At 44.2% G+C, this 15,484-nt stretch overlaps 1 protein-coding gene across 1 annotated transcript in view; it reads right to left on the reverse strand.

Moving 5' to 3' along the window:
* The window catches only part of ZYX (zyxin), a 42,166-nt gene that overhangs the window by 9,641 nt on the left and 17,041 nt on the right, over positions 1-15,484 (reverse strand). Inside the window, exons 4-6 of the mRNA XM_082266712.1 lie at positions 12,338-13,093; positions 11,170-11,287; positions 5,132-5,301 (exon numbers count right to left, since the gene is read on the reverse strand). Of these exons, the coding sequence (XP_082122838.1) occupies positions 5,132-5,301; positions 11,170-11,287; positions 12,338-13,093 (1,044 nt within the window). The remainder of the gene's footprint in view (positions 1-5,131; positions 5,302-11,169; positions 11,288-12,337; positions 13,094-15,484) is intronic.

The following is a 15,484-nucleotide window of genomic DNA, read 5'->3' on the forward strand; positions in this document are numbered from 1 at the left end:
AGTTGATGGGAAAATGAAAGGAGCCAAATACAGGGCAATGTTAGAAGAAAACCTGTTAGAGTCTGCAAAAGACTTGAGACTGGGGTGGAGGTTCACCTTCCAGCAAGACAACGACCCCAAACATACAGCCAGAGCTAAAATGGAATGGTTTACATCAAAGCATATTCGCATATTCATGTGTTAGAATGGCCCAGTCAAAATCCAGACCAAAATCCAATTGAGAATCTGTGGCAAGACTTCAAAATTGCTGTTCACAGACGCTCTCCATCCAATCTGACAGAGCTTGAGATATTTTGCAAAGAAGAATGGGCAAAAATGTCCCTCTCTAGATGTGCAAAGCTGGTGGAGACATCCCCAAAAAGACTTCCAGCTGTTATTGCAGCGAAAGGTGGTTCTACAAAGTATTGACTCGGGGGGGGGGGGGGGGGTCCGAATATAAATGCACCCCATACTTTTCACATATTTGTAAAAAATTTAGAAATTTATAATTTTCCTTCCACTTCACAATTCTGTGCCACTTTGTGTTGGTCCATCACATAAAATCCCAATAAAATACATTTACGTCTTTGGTTGTAACATGGCAAAATGTGGAAAATTCCAAGGGGTGTGAAGACTTTTTCAAGGCACTGATATATATATATATATATATATATATATATATATATATATATATATATATATATATATATATATATATATATATATACATATACACACACACACACACACACACACAGATACATACATACATATTCACACACACATACATACACAGGAGTGGTTTTCCCTGCCAAAAAAAAAGAGTATTTATGTCTTGAGATTTACGTAGTTGTCACACAGCACAGCCAGGTGAATGACAAAATGTTCTTTTTTCTCTTTTACAGTACTGTCCACCCAACACATCTCCAGCATGCTAATTGGATACTGAATGAGTAGCAAGAGACTAAAACTCATCCCTCTCCTCACTCCTCCAATCAGCATGTTCCTTGTTAGCATATTTCCATGCAGAAAACCTAATTCACTGCGAGTCATGCCCTTCCCATTCCCATTCTGAGCTCTACTGTACAGAGGATTGTGAGAGTCTAATACCAGGTAAGGATCAAGGGTATGGGAAGGGGTGGGAAGGACTGATCGGCCGATCACGTGCCCACTGCAATTGGTTGTCACAGTGGTCACATGATCAGACTACCGGTCATTAGCAGAGAGCAAGAGCTGTCTGATAGCACAGTCACGGTGTTGGGAGTGCACAGCGAGCGCAGTTTCTGGTGCCCATGAACGCATATGTGTGGCGTGTGGACATTAAAGCCAATCCTCTTTGCCACAGCACATGGGTGTTATGTGGGTAGCAAGAATTTCAAGCAGTCAATGAGCTACCAATGCTTTCCAGCCAACACAGTTCATGGGTTATGCATATATACACATCATCAGGGCTATAGGTCCATAAGGCCCCAAATACATTAGATGTCATCTCTTGATAAACCCATTTATTGGAATAAATATAATTTCATACCTGGATTACACATGTGCAGAATGAAAAAATTTGTTTTGATTCGTTAACCACTTGCCAACTGCCGCACGACTATTTACGTCGGCAGTCAGCCCCTCACAGGCAGAGCGACGTAGTACTACGTCGCTAGCCTGTGAGGGTCTAGGGAGCGAGCGCACGGACCCCCCCCCCCCCCCCCGTGCGTGTGACCAGCGGACCCAATGTCCGCCGGTCACTTGGCGATCGTCGGTGCAGAGGGAGAAAGGCAGGCGGCTGATGTAAACAAGCCGCCTGTCATTCTCCCCTGTGTAGGAATAGTGATCATACGGTTCTACTATGTAGGACCGTTGATCACTGTTCCTACACCTCAAGCCACAGCAAATCACAGTTAGAAACACGCCCCTAGGGACACACTTAACCCCTCCCTCTCAAAAAAGTTAACCCCTTCACTGCCAGTGTATTTTTACAGTAACAGTGCATATGTATAGCACTGATTATTGTAGAAATGTCACTGGTAACCCCAAAAGTGTCAAAAATGTCAGTCAAGGGTCCGATCTGTCCGCCGCAATGTCGCAAAAAAAAAAAAAAAAAAAAAAAAAAAAAATCGCAGATCGCCACCATTACGCTTTAGAAAAAAAAAAACAACAAAAATGACAAAAATCTTTCCCTTTGTTATTAAACGCGATAACTTTTGCGCAAACCAATCAAAAGACGCTTTTTGCGATTTTTTTTACCAAACATATGTAGCAGAAAACAAATTGGCCAAAAATGTTAAAAAATTTAGATTTTTACATTTTTTTGGGGGGGGAATTTCATATAAAAAAAAAATGTGAAAAATATTGCTATTTTTGCAAAATTAACGCTCTTTTTTTGTTTATAGCGCATGATCAAAAAAATCGCAAAGGTGATCAAATACCACCAAAAGAAAGCTCTGTTTGTGGGAAAAAAAGTACATCAATTTCATTTGGGTACAGCGTCGCACGACCGCGCAATTGTCCACTAAAATCACGCAGTGCCGAATCGCAAAATAGGCCCTGGTCAGGAAGGGGGTAAAATCTTCCGGGGCTTAAGTGGTTAATGATAAACCAATTTTGTTTAGTTAAATTAATTAAATTTTTTTTCGGAATTAGTCTAGTTTTGTTTATTCATTTTCGAATTGAATTCCATTTAACCGAATTCAGAAAATTCAGCATTCAAATTAGAATTTTTTTCTATTTGAATGCTCTGCTAAATTTTTCACATCCAAGAATTGCTATATGTTTACATTTTATATTCATTTGCATTCATTCATATTCAAATCAAATTCAAAAATTCATGTAATTATTTCGGACTAATTTTGTTTCGTTATTTCGGAGGATTCATTTACAAAAGTTAGTATTGGGATTTGGAATTCAGATACATCCAAAATGTCCAAAGAATGAAAAACATGTCCGAACTTTGATTCAGAACTAAACTAATTGCACGTGTCTAATCTGAACGTATAACGACCAGTGGCGGCCCGTGCATAGGGGGCGCCAGGGCGCCGCCCCCCCCTAAAAAAAGAGAAAAAAAAAAAAAAGACAAAATGATCAATAAAGTTTTCAAAAAAAAAAAAAAATTGCGTTCGCCAACTTCGCCGCCGCCGGCCTATGTGGAGGCTGGGGGGGGGGGGGGGGGGTAAGATTATGACCCAGAAGAGGCGCCGATTGGCTGCCTTCTGGGGGCGTAACCTGGGCGCAGTGCACAGCGCTTGGACACCCCCACTTCGTGGATTCCTGGCTGTGATTGGTCCATTCTCCAGCCTGGACCAATCATCATCCAGGACATCCGACGCCGACGTCATTCTGAGTGGACGGACGATGGAGTCGGGTGGACGGACGGGAGGGACGGCAGCACCGGAGAGGAGACCATCGGATGACCCAGACGACCGGACCAGTCACCTCACCAGGCCGCAGCGACAGGAGCGGAGGTCATCTGGAAGAGAAGAACCAGTCAGTCGGGACTCGGTCACCACCGGTAAGTGAGTCCTCCCTGTCCTGACAGTCTCTGCAATCATTGGGGTACAATGCTGTGGGCACTCTGCAATTATTGGGGTACAATGCTGTGGCACTCTGCAATCATTGGGGTACAATGCTGTGGCACTCTGCAATCATTGGGGTACAATGCTGTGGGCACTCTGCAATCATTGGGGTACAATGCTGTGGGCACTCTGCAATCATTGGGGTACAATGCTGTGGGCACTCTGCAATCATTGGGGTACAATGCTGTGGGCACTCTGCAATCATTGGGGTACAATGCTGTGGGCACTCTGCAATCATTGGGGGTACAATGCTGTGGGCACTCTGCAATCATTGGGGTACAATGCTGTGGGCACTCTGCAATCATTGGGGGACAATGCTGTGGGCACTCTGCAATCATTGGGGGACAATGCTGTGGGCACTCTGCAATCATTGGGGGACAATGCTGTGGGCACTCTGCAATCATTGGGGACAATGCTGTGGGCACTCTGCAATCATTGGGGTACAATGCTGTGGCACTCTGCAATCATTGGGGTACAATGCTGTGGCACTCTGCAATCATTGGGGACAATGGTGTGGCGCTCTACAGTGATTGGGGACAATGCTGTGGCGCTCTGCAGTGAAAGGGGCTCGTACTCTGAACTCTGCATTGATGGGGGCATGGAACAGTGTTCATTGCATTGATGGGGGCACAGCACAGTGTTTATTGCATTGAAGGGGTCACAGCACATTGTTCATTGCATTGAAGGGGGCACAGCACAGTGTTTATTGCATTGAAGGGGGCACAGCACAGTGTTTATTGCATTGAAGGGGGCACAGCACAGCATTCATTGCATTGAAGGGGGCACAGCACAGTGTTTATTGCATTGAAGGGGGCACAGCACAGTGTTCATTGCATTGAAGGGGGCACGCACGCTGATCTCTGCATTAAAGGGGACACGCACGCTGGTCTCTGCATTGAAAGGGGGCATGTACGCTGGTCTCTGCATTGAAAGGGGGCATATACCATCTCCTGTACCATGACCTGTGACATGCCTATACCATATCTGTGCCATGCCTATACCATCTCCTGTACCATCACCTATGCCATGCCTATACCATCACCTGTGCCATGCCTGTACCATGACTTCAAAGTCACGCAATTTTTTACTGCGTTTTTTGGCGCGATGCAATACCTATTAAATTTTTCTTTTTGCGCCCCCCCAAAATTTTGAGCACCAGCCGCCACTGATAATGACATCTTGGCGTTCTCATACTCTATACAATTGGACCATAACGACTCCCATCAAGCAATAAGAAAAATGCCATTAGTATACCAATCATTTATAATTAGGAATTACTAACAAGCTTGGAGTCCACCACTCCACCACCTTAATTCCAGATTGACTGGTAATATAAGAAGCAGAGAGAGGAAAATACTCAGAAAGTATTCTCTCAATGACCCTGTGAGGTCCCCTGTGAATTCTGGCAGCAGCGGATTAGAAAACAAATCCAGTTAAACACAGTGACCCCAGCACAGTTATATTGTTTATTGGATAGCATTAGTAGTTACCCAATCACTTTCACTTACTGCCTTCTGTAAAGCTTTGAATTGGTTTAGTGAACCCCCTTCTGGAAATAATACCCCGGCGGCAACTGATGCACTTACCTGATAGCATTCCTCGCAGAGTGGACGTCCCTTGTTCTCATAGTACTGCTGACCTTGGAGCTGCTGGTCACACTTGGAGCACAGGAAGCAGTGTACATGGTATAGGTGTTCCCCGGCTCGCACCACCGTCTCTGTCCGAGAAAGACCCTTACCGCAGGATCCACAGAGATCTGAGAGGAGGAAAGGATAACCAACAATTGACAATCAACAACCAACAATCCATTCCTGAATGGCCCTTTTCACTATTATCACAGAATACATTCCCGTCAAACATCTAGTAGTAGTTAGTCACGTTCAACTTGTTCTGTAATGTTAAAGACGCTTTGTAGCTTCTCCAAGCCACTTCTTCTGTTATAATAAATGTCAGGAATGTACCCCAACCAATATAACCACACAGATAGCACAGACACCTTAATCCAGTCACCATGGGAAGGCAGATGTTATTGTCCAAGAACAAGATGGGAGGTGTGAAAGTTACGAATCCACCATGTTTTAGCTACATAATCCCATCTTGGTCTAAGGGAGTCTGCGTAGGTGTTAATCTTTTGATTTACATAGTTGAAGGTGTGAATTGCTTCCAAAGCAGAGATGTTAGCAGAGCAGTATATGTCAAAGACAGATGGGGGGGGGGGGGTCACAGCCCCCCATCCCTGTTCAGCGATGGTTGTTCCAGTTAGACATTAATGGCCTATTTCATGCGTCTTGTGAACTAGTTGTCCTCTATGCCCAAAATGTAAACCTCACTGTCCTCAAATTAATATTCATTTCCCCAAGTAGTGGGAAGACTAAGTTTTGACCTGTTGGGTGATTGCAGAGGAGCGTCCAAAGTAAAAAAAAAAAAAAAAAAGTCTCACTTCATTAATTTTAGAGCCGGTCCACACTAGCGCAACTTGTCAGGCGACTTGTCAGCCTGACAAGTCGCGCTCCATTGACCGCTACAGGACCCGTTCTAATAGGAGCGACACAAGTCGCTCCGACTTAGAAAAAGGTTCCTGTACTACTTCGGGGGGCGACCTCGGAGCGACTTGCATAGAATTCCATTATGTGAAGTCCCTGCAAGTCACTCCGAAGTCGTGGTGCATGGGAATGCACAAGTCGCCCCCGAAGTAGTGCAGAGTCGTGTCGCCCCCAGTGTGAACCGACTCTCTTATAGTTGTTTATTGAACATAAAAGTAGAGCAAGTATAGTAAACAAGTTGAAGCTTTAACTGCAATACAGCTATAAAATTAATCAAGTGAGACTTGAGATACAACTCTCCAATCACCCAAGTGTTAACCACAATGGAGGAGTTACCACGGTCAACACTTGGGTGATTGGAGAGTAGTATCTCAAGTCTCACTTGATGAATTTTATAGCTGTATTGCAGTTAAAGCTTCAACGTGTTTACTATACTTGCTCTACTTTTATTTTCAATAAACAACTATAAAATTCATGAAGTGAGGCTTTTTTTTTTACTTTGGACGCTCTCTCCAATCACCCAAGTGTTCACTGCTGTAACTCCTCCATTGTGGTTATCAGAAAGATGGCAGTCCTAGACCCCAACAGAGTCTATCACCTATCACCTACAATTGGGATACAACCCATTATAAGCAATCCCCTCTATACCCTTCAAACAGTAATTTGCTTAACTTTTTTTAACTTTGGACGCTCCTCTCCAATCACCCAAGTGTTCATCGTGGTAACTCCTCCATTGTGGTTATCAGAAAGATGGCAGTCCTAGACCCCAACAGAGTCTATCACCTACCACCTACAATTGGGATACAACCCATTATAAGTGATTCCCGCTATACCCTTTACATAGCAATTTGCTGCTAGGCAGCCTCGAGCAGCACCAATTCAGCGCTGTCTTCCACTCAAACGTGAAGTCTTGACCTGTAGAATTTGCCCTTCAAGGTTGGGCCATTAGTTGTGAGGTTGCTTAGTCTCCCCAGTGTGCCCCAATGTACATGCATTTTATAACTTTCCACACCTCCCATCCTGTTTTTGGACAACATCGGCCTTTCCATGGTGGTTGGATAAAGGTGTCTGGATACAAATACGGAGGTATTTTTCTGCCAATCATTAAAAATAAAGGAGGTGGTCTGGATAAACCACCCTTTTGAAACGTTTTTACCCTATAGCAGGGGTCTTCAAACTATGGCCCTCCAGTTGTTCAGGAACTACAGTTTCCATCATGCCTAGTCATGTCTGTGAATGTCAGAGTTTTACAATGCCTCATGGGATGTGTAGTTCCGCAACAGCTGGAGGGCCGTAGTTTGAGGATCCCTACCCTAGAGGAACCCCTAAATTAATTTTCAGGCCTTGAGGAGCCCCCTCTGCAACAAATTCATTGGGGGTCAATGAGAAAAATGCCCCTCACAAGGGTAGTCAGAAAGAACAATGCAACCCTTATAGAGGTGGCTAGAAAGCCACTATTACAGACAGCTTAAAAGATCATTGGTGTCATGCTGCTGGCTTTGCCAAGTGGTGCTGGCCCAGGAACTATACAGGCACCATCAAATGGGAGGACAATCAACCATCATTCAAGGAACCCCTTGCAACATATGGAGGAACCCTGGTTAAGTGGTGCTGGCCCAGGAACTATAATACAGGCACCATCAAATGGGAGGACAATCAACCGTCATTCAAAAGTGCCACTTGCAACATATGGAGAAACCCTGGTTAAAGCGGAGTTCCACCCTGGATTTGTTTTTTTTTTTTTTAATACCCCCGGGACAGTCAGGGCTAGTGCATTCCACAATGGCTAGCCTCTGATCTGTCCCGGGTTGCACTTACCTGCAAGACGAAATACTTACCTTGCAAACGTCTTGTCCAGCGCTGCCATCTCAGATGTGGGCAGCTTGAAGCCAGCGCGTCCTCTTCGGCGTCTTCTTCCGCCTTCTGTGGTCCCACGATGCTCTGCGCCGGCCCCGACGTCACTTCCGGGTCGCGCGCGTCACCCCTCCACAGCTTCTGGGCATGCCCAGAAGCTGTTTAGAAGGGGATGATGCGCGCGACCCAGAACTGACGTCGGGGCCGGTGCAGGCGCAATGATTCCTGGGAGCTATGACGTCCAGCTCCCAGGAATCATTGCAGAGCCAGGAAGTGACGACGGGCCGCGGCCGAGGAAGGAGGAAGAAGGAAGTAAGGTAAGTATATTTTCTTCGCTACGAGGTAAGTAAAAAAAAAAAAAATATGCGATTATCCATTTCTTTTTCAGGTGACCCGGAGCGAGAAGATGGAGGTAAGTATAAAAATAGGGTGGAACTCCACTTTAAGAATGGCTGGGATAAGCTATGAAACATCTAAAACACTGCAAAGTCCAGTTGAATGTGACATAGCTACTAGATAAACATGTATGGAGAGACTTCACTTTCCTAGTTTAGGCACAGGGTTCCGAATTTCAGGAGACCTCCCTGATCTATCCATAATCACCAGGAACATTTGGTTGCACTGAATGCTTTCCCTAAACAGCGGGTTCCTGTCCCTTACCTGCAACTTGTCCCAGGGTGACGCAGGCCAACCTATTTATCAGGTCCTCAATCAAGATGGCGACCAAGGTCTCGTGGGATTTTGGTGTCCAATCAGACAATGTCTTCCCAAGATAGCCACTGCAGTAAGGGAAGACACTTTCCCTCATTGAACCACACCCAACCCTACCTAAAATAGAGGTGCAACGCCACCTACAGGCTGGAAAAGAGCCTGCACCTACTTTCAAGCAGCACCGATTTCTACCAAGTGCCAGAGACAGAAGCTAGGGGGATAAAGTTGAGTCATGAGCTCTTCTTTAACACAACCACACCTAATATAACAGACAGACCCACACAATTTATAGTTTACAATAAATCAAACATTGTACAACTGTACAATTCTGACATAAATCCTAACCCTCCCCACTTTTAATCAAAACCAAAATAAGGTACGGACTGGATTTGAGCTTTAAGTTTTGCAGTTGGCTTCCTTTCCCATCCGGGCCCACTAATACCCGACAAGCTCAGATTAAAAAGTTTCGATAGCAGGTCTACAGTGGCTAATCTGCGTGAGAACCAGCAAACAGATTTCTATTCTGGAAACAATTAGAAGGAGATTTAATTAAGGCCTCCAGATCTAATTCACATGTCTACAAATACCATTTATACCCTTCAGTATAAACTTAATTTTGACATACCAAACAAACCAGCACACAGCACCATGCTAATGACCACAGACAACAATACCGCCATCACTTAATTACTAACCTTTGCAAACAGACATAAGCCCTTAAAGTCACAGTGCTCCCAAAAAGTAATGCCTTATATGGCCAAATGTATTTAGTCCCCCCTCCGAATTATAGTCAGAGGTTTTCAGACAAGGGTACTTTAATGCTAACTCCCAGCCTTCCCTTCAGTCTTTCACACTTGTACAGGCATCTCTCCTGTACTGAATTTGCTTACTATGATGTCACTGCACATCGGGAGTTTCTCAAAATCTGCATTAGAAGCCGACGTCTGATAGACCGATCCACCTTTCTAGCTGGAGAATGTTTATCATCTAACCCTTTCCTCTCCAGCCTGGCTGTTCCTGGCCTGACCCTTTCAATCATTGTATTTCAGTTCCTTCAATTATGGTGCCTCGACATCACTAGATACATTTTAACCATTTAAATGAACATTAAATTAGAATTAAATTAAAATTAAGTAAAGCAGAATTAAATCCTGGAATTCAATAATTTTTCTCTAATGCTTCAAAACTTGCACACTGACCCGAATGTCAATACTCCCTTAGGTGGAGGTATACACTAAGGGAGGCACTGGAGCCTTCCGTAGGCGAAACATCCATGCTAGCAGACACTATAACCCATGTTAAAAAGGGGAAGTTTTCTGTATTCATAACAGGATATGAGCTCAGAAATGGATGAAAATAGTGACTAACAACCAAAAACAAACTAAAAATATTCAAGCTACGTAAATTAAGCTGACAGTTGACCTCGTTTCACTATTCCGGCAGAGCTCTAGCTTTCACTGGTGACCCTGGGGGGGTTAAACACTTAAGATTTCTACTTAACATATGTTCTTAAGAGTTTACATTAGAGCAGACGAACCTCACCCATTGACAAGCTTTTTAAACACAGCATACAGATTTAAACCAGTCTCCGACACGCAAAAGGGTCACCTATAATTGTGTGTCTTTTTGGAGACGGACTGGGCTTGCCTTTAAATTACAGAAGAAATTCTGGTCACCTTGAGAGCCACTCCAATTTAAATTGGATGTGGAAATAAACTCTGTAACAATTTTGGAGACCACCACAATGATTACTGAACCAAGAACAGCAGCTAAGTTATAATAAGCCAAACAAGTTTTATTTTACCAAAAAAAGGGGTTGGGTTTGACTAAGTGTATGGCAAGCTTTTGACTTCAATAATATCTAAGTCAATGACCCCAAAAAAGCAATCCCAGCAGGTGGTCTGAAAGCCCTGGTTGCAAGTTTTGCTCCAACTGAGTGATTTAGAATGTTCTTAAGCCAAATGCCTCGTACACACGCATCGATTATTGGCCGGGAATTTTCGGCCAACGTCCGATCGGCCGATTTTCGGCTTGTTAGTGATGCTTCTGACAACCGTCTCCGACTTTTCGGCCGAAAAAAATCTGGTGTGCAGGCTATAAAATTTTTGTTGGCTGTCAATACAACGGCCGATTTTCCATCAGTCAGTACAGATTTCGGCAGACAAAAATCTGATGAGCAAGACTGGGCATGCTCAGAGGAGAAAAAACACACGGAAAGTAAACCAGCACATGACATCACTTCTGAAGTAGATTTTTGTTGGCCGAGAAAATTCGTGTGCAGTCAAGGCACATTCCAACCAACAAAACACCACTCTGGACAAAAGTCGGACGATCGGTCGGCCAACAATCGTTGCGTGTGTACGAGGCTTTAGGATCACTTCCAACAGCAACATGTGTCAGTAGTGGCCGTCATATTTTTCTTGGGTCAATTTTCTTTTTAGAGCCTGATCAATACTGGAAGACATGACACTCATGCACAATGAAGCTTTAGTGATTACAAAGAAAATGTTATGTACCCAACACGTGCCCTTCTCCTGTGGGCTGTTTGTCCATCTCCTGCATTAACTGCTGAGTCAGCATTTCCAGCTCTTCCACTTCCTTCATGTTTAGAGTAGTGGCACCAGCAGTCCGATTCTGCAAGAGAATAACAGTATATTGGAATAATTTCCTGCCCTCAACACTTCATCTGCCCAATGATATTTCTCCTGGCTGATAACCACAAGAGCACACATGGCTATACACAGTGGAACACCGGCTGTGATTTACTAAAACTAGACTCTACACCAAATCAGTTTCCAGGTTTTTTCTTCTTTTCTTTTTTGTCAAACCTTAATTGAACAAGCTAAAGTTAGAAGCTGTTTTTATTTTATTTTTTTATTTGTATCCAATTGGTACAATTTATCTTAATTACCTATCTCAGACTCCACAGAAAGTGAGCAAATCTCACAAAGGAGACATCCCCTCCAGAAAGTTGTCCCTGAAACACGTGCCCCCTCCATTTTTGTCCTAGTAACTAGCGACTCTCAGTCCTGCTAAGTAGGACAAACAGGAAGCAGTAAAAACCAGACAAAGGTTCTAACCCAGGCATGTCCAACCTGCGGCCCAGAACCGCAGGCAATGCTGCCCACTGTCCCCTGACAATTTTTATTTATTTTTTCCTGGGGAGGAAGGAAGTTGGGTCGGGGGCACGGCCACAGCGGCTTCCAACTAACTGTAAGGGATTGGAAGGGATCATCCTCTAGTTGTGTTTAATTAGTGCTGGGGGGGGTGGCGGCAGCGCGGGAAGGGCACGGCGGCGTTTTATTACTTATATACCTTAACTATAGTATAGATTTTATATGCAGCCCGAGAACATTTCTCTACACTCAATGTGGCCCAGAGAAGCCAAAAAGGTTGGACACCCATGTTCTAACCTTTTGCTACACTACCCAAACTCAAATAAAACATTTTTGACTTTAAATACTATTTAAACCCAAGAAGCCCAACCAGTCAAGACAGTTTTATCCACATGGAGCGATCTATGGTTGGATCTCCTGATCTGACTGGCCACCTACTTGTTGGATAAACACGAGATTGGACAATTTAAACAACTTGCCCCAAACACCACTTTCTCACTTCTGTAGATTTTACCATACAGGTTTGCCCCCCATTCAATTTAAAGCATTTATATTTAAGGTTCCTTACTGGCTCAGAAGGTCTTTGCAGGCTTGGCTGAGGTCCTCTGGTTTGCACGCCATCAGACTGCGACCTTGGCGACTGAAAATATTCCGGTTGCGTTTTAGGGACAGAGGTCCCATTGGCTTTTATCACTCCGCTTTTAACACTCTCCGGTGGCACAAAATTTCTGCTAAGCTCCATCTGCGGGGCTGGAACCCTGACATTGTCATCCGGTCTGGCTTTTTCAAGCACTTGAGGCTTTTCTCGTTGATGTGCATAGTTGAATCCTGGTGACCGTACAGATGATGGTAAGATGGATGCTGGAGGTTCAGACACTGCAGGCTGCAGTGGAGGAAACTTTTGCTCTGGTGGTCGCGAGGCCTCTGAACTTGGCTCTGCTGGCCGAGGAGAGAAAGTGTGTGGAGCAGAAGGCTTCGGAGCAAAGGTGTGAGATGGAGTCGGTTTTGGAGAAAATGATGGCACACTTGGCTTTGGGGAGAAGCTCTGAGCTGGTGGAGGGTTAGTGGCAGGTGGTGAAGGGGAATATGTGTGAGGAGCAGAGACTTTTGGAACAAATGGAGAAGCGGGCTTTGGAGCAACTGGTGCAGGAGCAGCAGGCTTGGGGCTGAAAGACGATGGGCCAGCGGGCTTGGGGGAAAATGTAGGAGGATTTTTTGGGGGAAACATGGATGGGGGAGAGGGCTTGGAAGGAACTGGTGCAGCAGGTTTCGGTGCAGATACTAGTTGAATAGGTGGAGCTGGAGGAGGTGGTGGTAGTGGAACCTGTGAACCAAGAGTGAAGTACTTTTGTAGATCAAAGTCAGGTTTTAAAAGTAATTTGAAGAAAATCATTCAGATTTGAACCATGCATAGTATATATATATATGTTAGAAGGCATGCCTATGAAGAAACATCCTTTAAAAACAAAACAAATGGTCCTGCCAGGGGGTGAAAATTGGAGAGATTGGGGACGAAGAAATAACAGACTTCCCTTGCTGAAACAAGACTCCCCATGGCTGGTGGAGAGATGAAAAGAAGCAGAACCAGGACTTCCAACAGGAAGAAATTAGAGGGGTGAATGAAAAAAAGATGACAAGCTAGTGAAAAAAAAAATCCTTGTAACCAAAATACCATTACTCAAAAAGGAAACAAACATTATAGGATAAGGGATGTATAAAGGGCAAAATCTGCACTTTGCATCTTTTTAAGTAATTTACCAACACAACTTTCCATTACGGTACTTCCAGTAACTGTAAAGACTGCTAATAAACTCATTTTTGTTTTTCCGTCCTGTACTAGGACTTAATCTTTCCACAGTTCACAGAAGATCAAAATGGAAAGCTGCAAGTAAAAAAGTGAACAGTAGATTTAATGAAAATAGTTAAATCCAGCAAAGTTAAAGTGTATGTATAGTCATTTTTTAATAGACTAGGGAAGAGTTACCTCTCTGTTTTTTTGCTGTGTCCCAGTGGGAAGAATTTGCCTCTGACACAACAGGAAATAAGAGGAAATCCCCTCCAACTAAGACTCTTAAATGGCCCCAATGATAGCCAAAAGTAAACATCTCAAAAGGACTGCCCCTCAACCTGGTGTGTCAAAGGGGCTGAGGTTCTTAGGAAGGTTGAGGCAAAGAACAGAGGACCCATCTTATTCAGCAGCTCCTACAGGGGTAGTGCTACAGATCCTTTTTAAACAATTTAAGAACGCTTCATTGTTATTTTTCTTTTAGGATCAAATCAATATTATTGTAAACTGTTGTCGTGGGGTCCATAGGCCAGTGCCTACTCTGCCTATTTGGTAATCCAGCACTGCCTATCACTGGTGTCAATGGAGGCAAGAGTACTCCATAATTGGCAGCTGTGAGTGGAATAATTCCTCATTGCTGGAACCAGAGGAAGGAACTGTGCTCTATCAGTGGTGTCAGTGGAGGAAATAATGCTTCATCAATGGTGTAAATTAAAGGCATTGTGTCCCATGGATGGTGTAAATTGAAGGCATTGTGTCCCATGGATGGTGTAAATTAAAGGCATTGTGCCCCATCAATGGTGTAAATTGAAGGCATTGTGTCCCATGGATGGTGTAAATTGAAGGCATTGTGTCCCATGGATGGTGTAAATTGAAGGCATTGTGTCCCATGGATGGTATAAATTGAAGACATTGTGTCCCATGGATGGTATAAAATTGAAGACATTGTGTCCCATGGATGGTATAAAATTGAAGACATTGTGTCCCATGGATGGTATAAATTGAAGACATTGTGTCCCATGGATGGTATAAATTGAAGACATTGTGTCCCATGGATGGTGTAAATTGAAGGCATTTTGCCCTATCAATGGTGTTAGTGGGAGAAATGATGCCTCATCACTGATGTCATATGGAGGAAATTTGCCTCATCATTGGTGTGAACTGAAGGAATGATGGCCCATCATATTATTTTTATTATTATTAGGCCTCTTTCACGCGAACGATCCGGTCAGATCCACCAGTCAGTTTTTTAGGCGGACCTGATCGGATCCTCCATGCATCCCTATGGGGCAGCGGATGTCAGCGGTGACATGTCCGCTGACACCCGCTGCCATCCGCATCCGATCCTGTCCGTGAAATCCGGACGGATGGAAACCGTATTTTCCATCCGTCCAGGGGATCGGATCGGATGAGAGTGGACAGGCGGTCCACTCTTATCCGATTCCACCATAGAGAGTAGCGGGGCTCTGACACCTCCCTCTCCGCACACAGAGCAGAGAGGGAGCTGTCACCTGCCTGCTCAGCGGGGATCCCCCGCTGAGCAGCATGAAGTCCGCCAACGGAGGCGGACCGTGTGAAAGAGCCCATAGGAGGTTTAGTGCCCCAAAACCCAAATAAAAGGGAAGCAAATGGCCCCACCTGGCCCACAGGTTACAGTTTAAAGGAGCACTGGTCACGAGAGTAAAATTATCACCAACACTTTTTGGGGACTTCCCCAATTTTCCCTTAATCAGGCCTACAAATAACATACAACTTTCATCATAATTCTACATACAGGATTAACTTCTTGTGTCCTTGTGTCCGTAAACCTTTTATAATATTGCACATTGCTTTTTACGCTGTATCATATCTATATCATCATGCATGGCCTTTTCTGTATGTACAATTCTGATCAAACTTTCAGGTGGTATTTGTAGCCCTGATCAAGTG

Source organism: Pelophylax lessonae, assembly GCF_965119305.1.
Source record: "Pelophylax lessonae genome assembly, chromosome: 9".
Taxonomy (NCBI): Eukaryota; Metazoa; Chordata; class Amphibia; order Anura; family Ranidae; genus Pelophylax; species Pelophylax lessonae.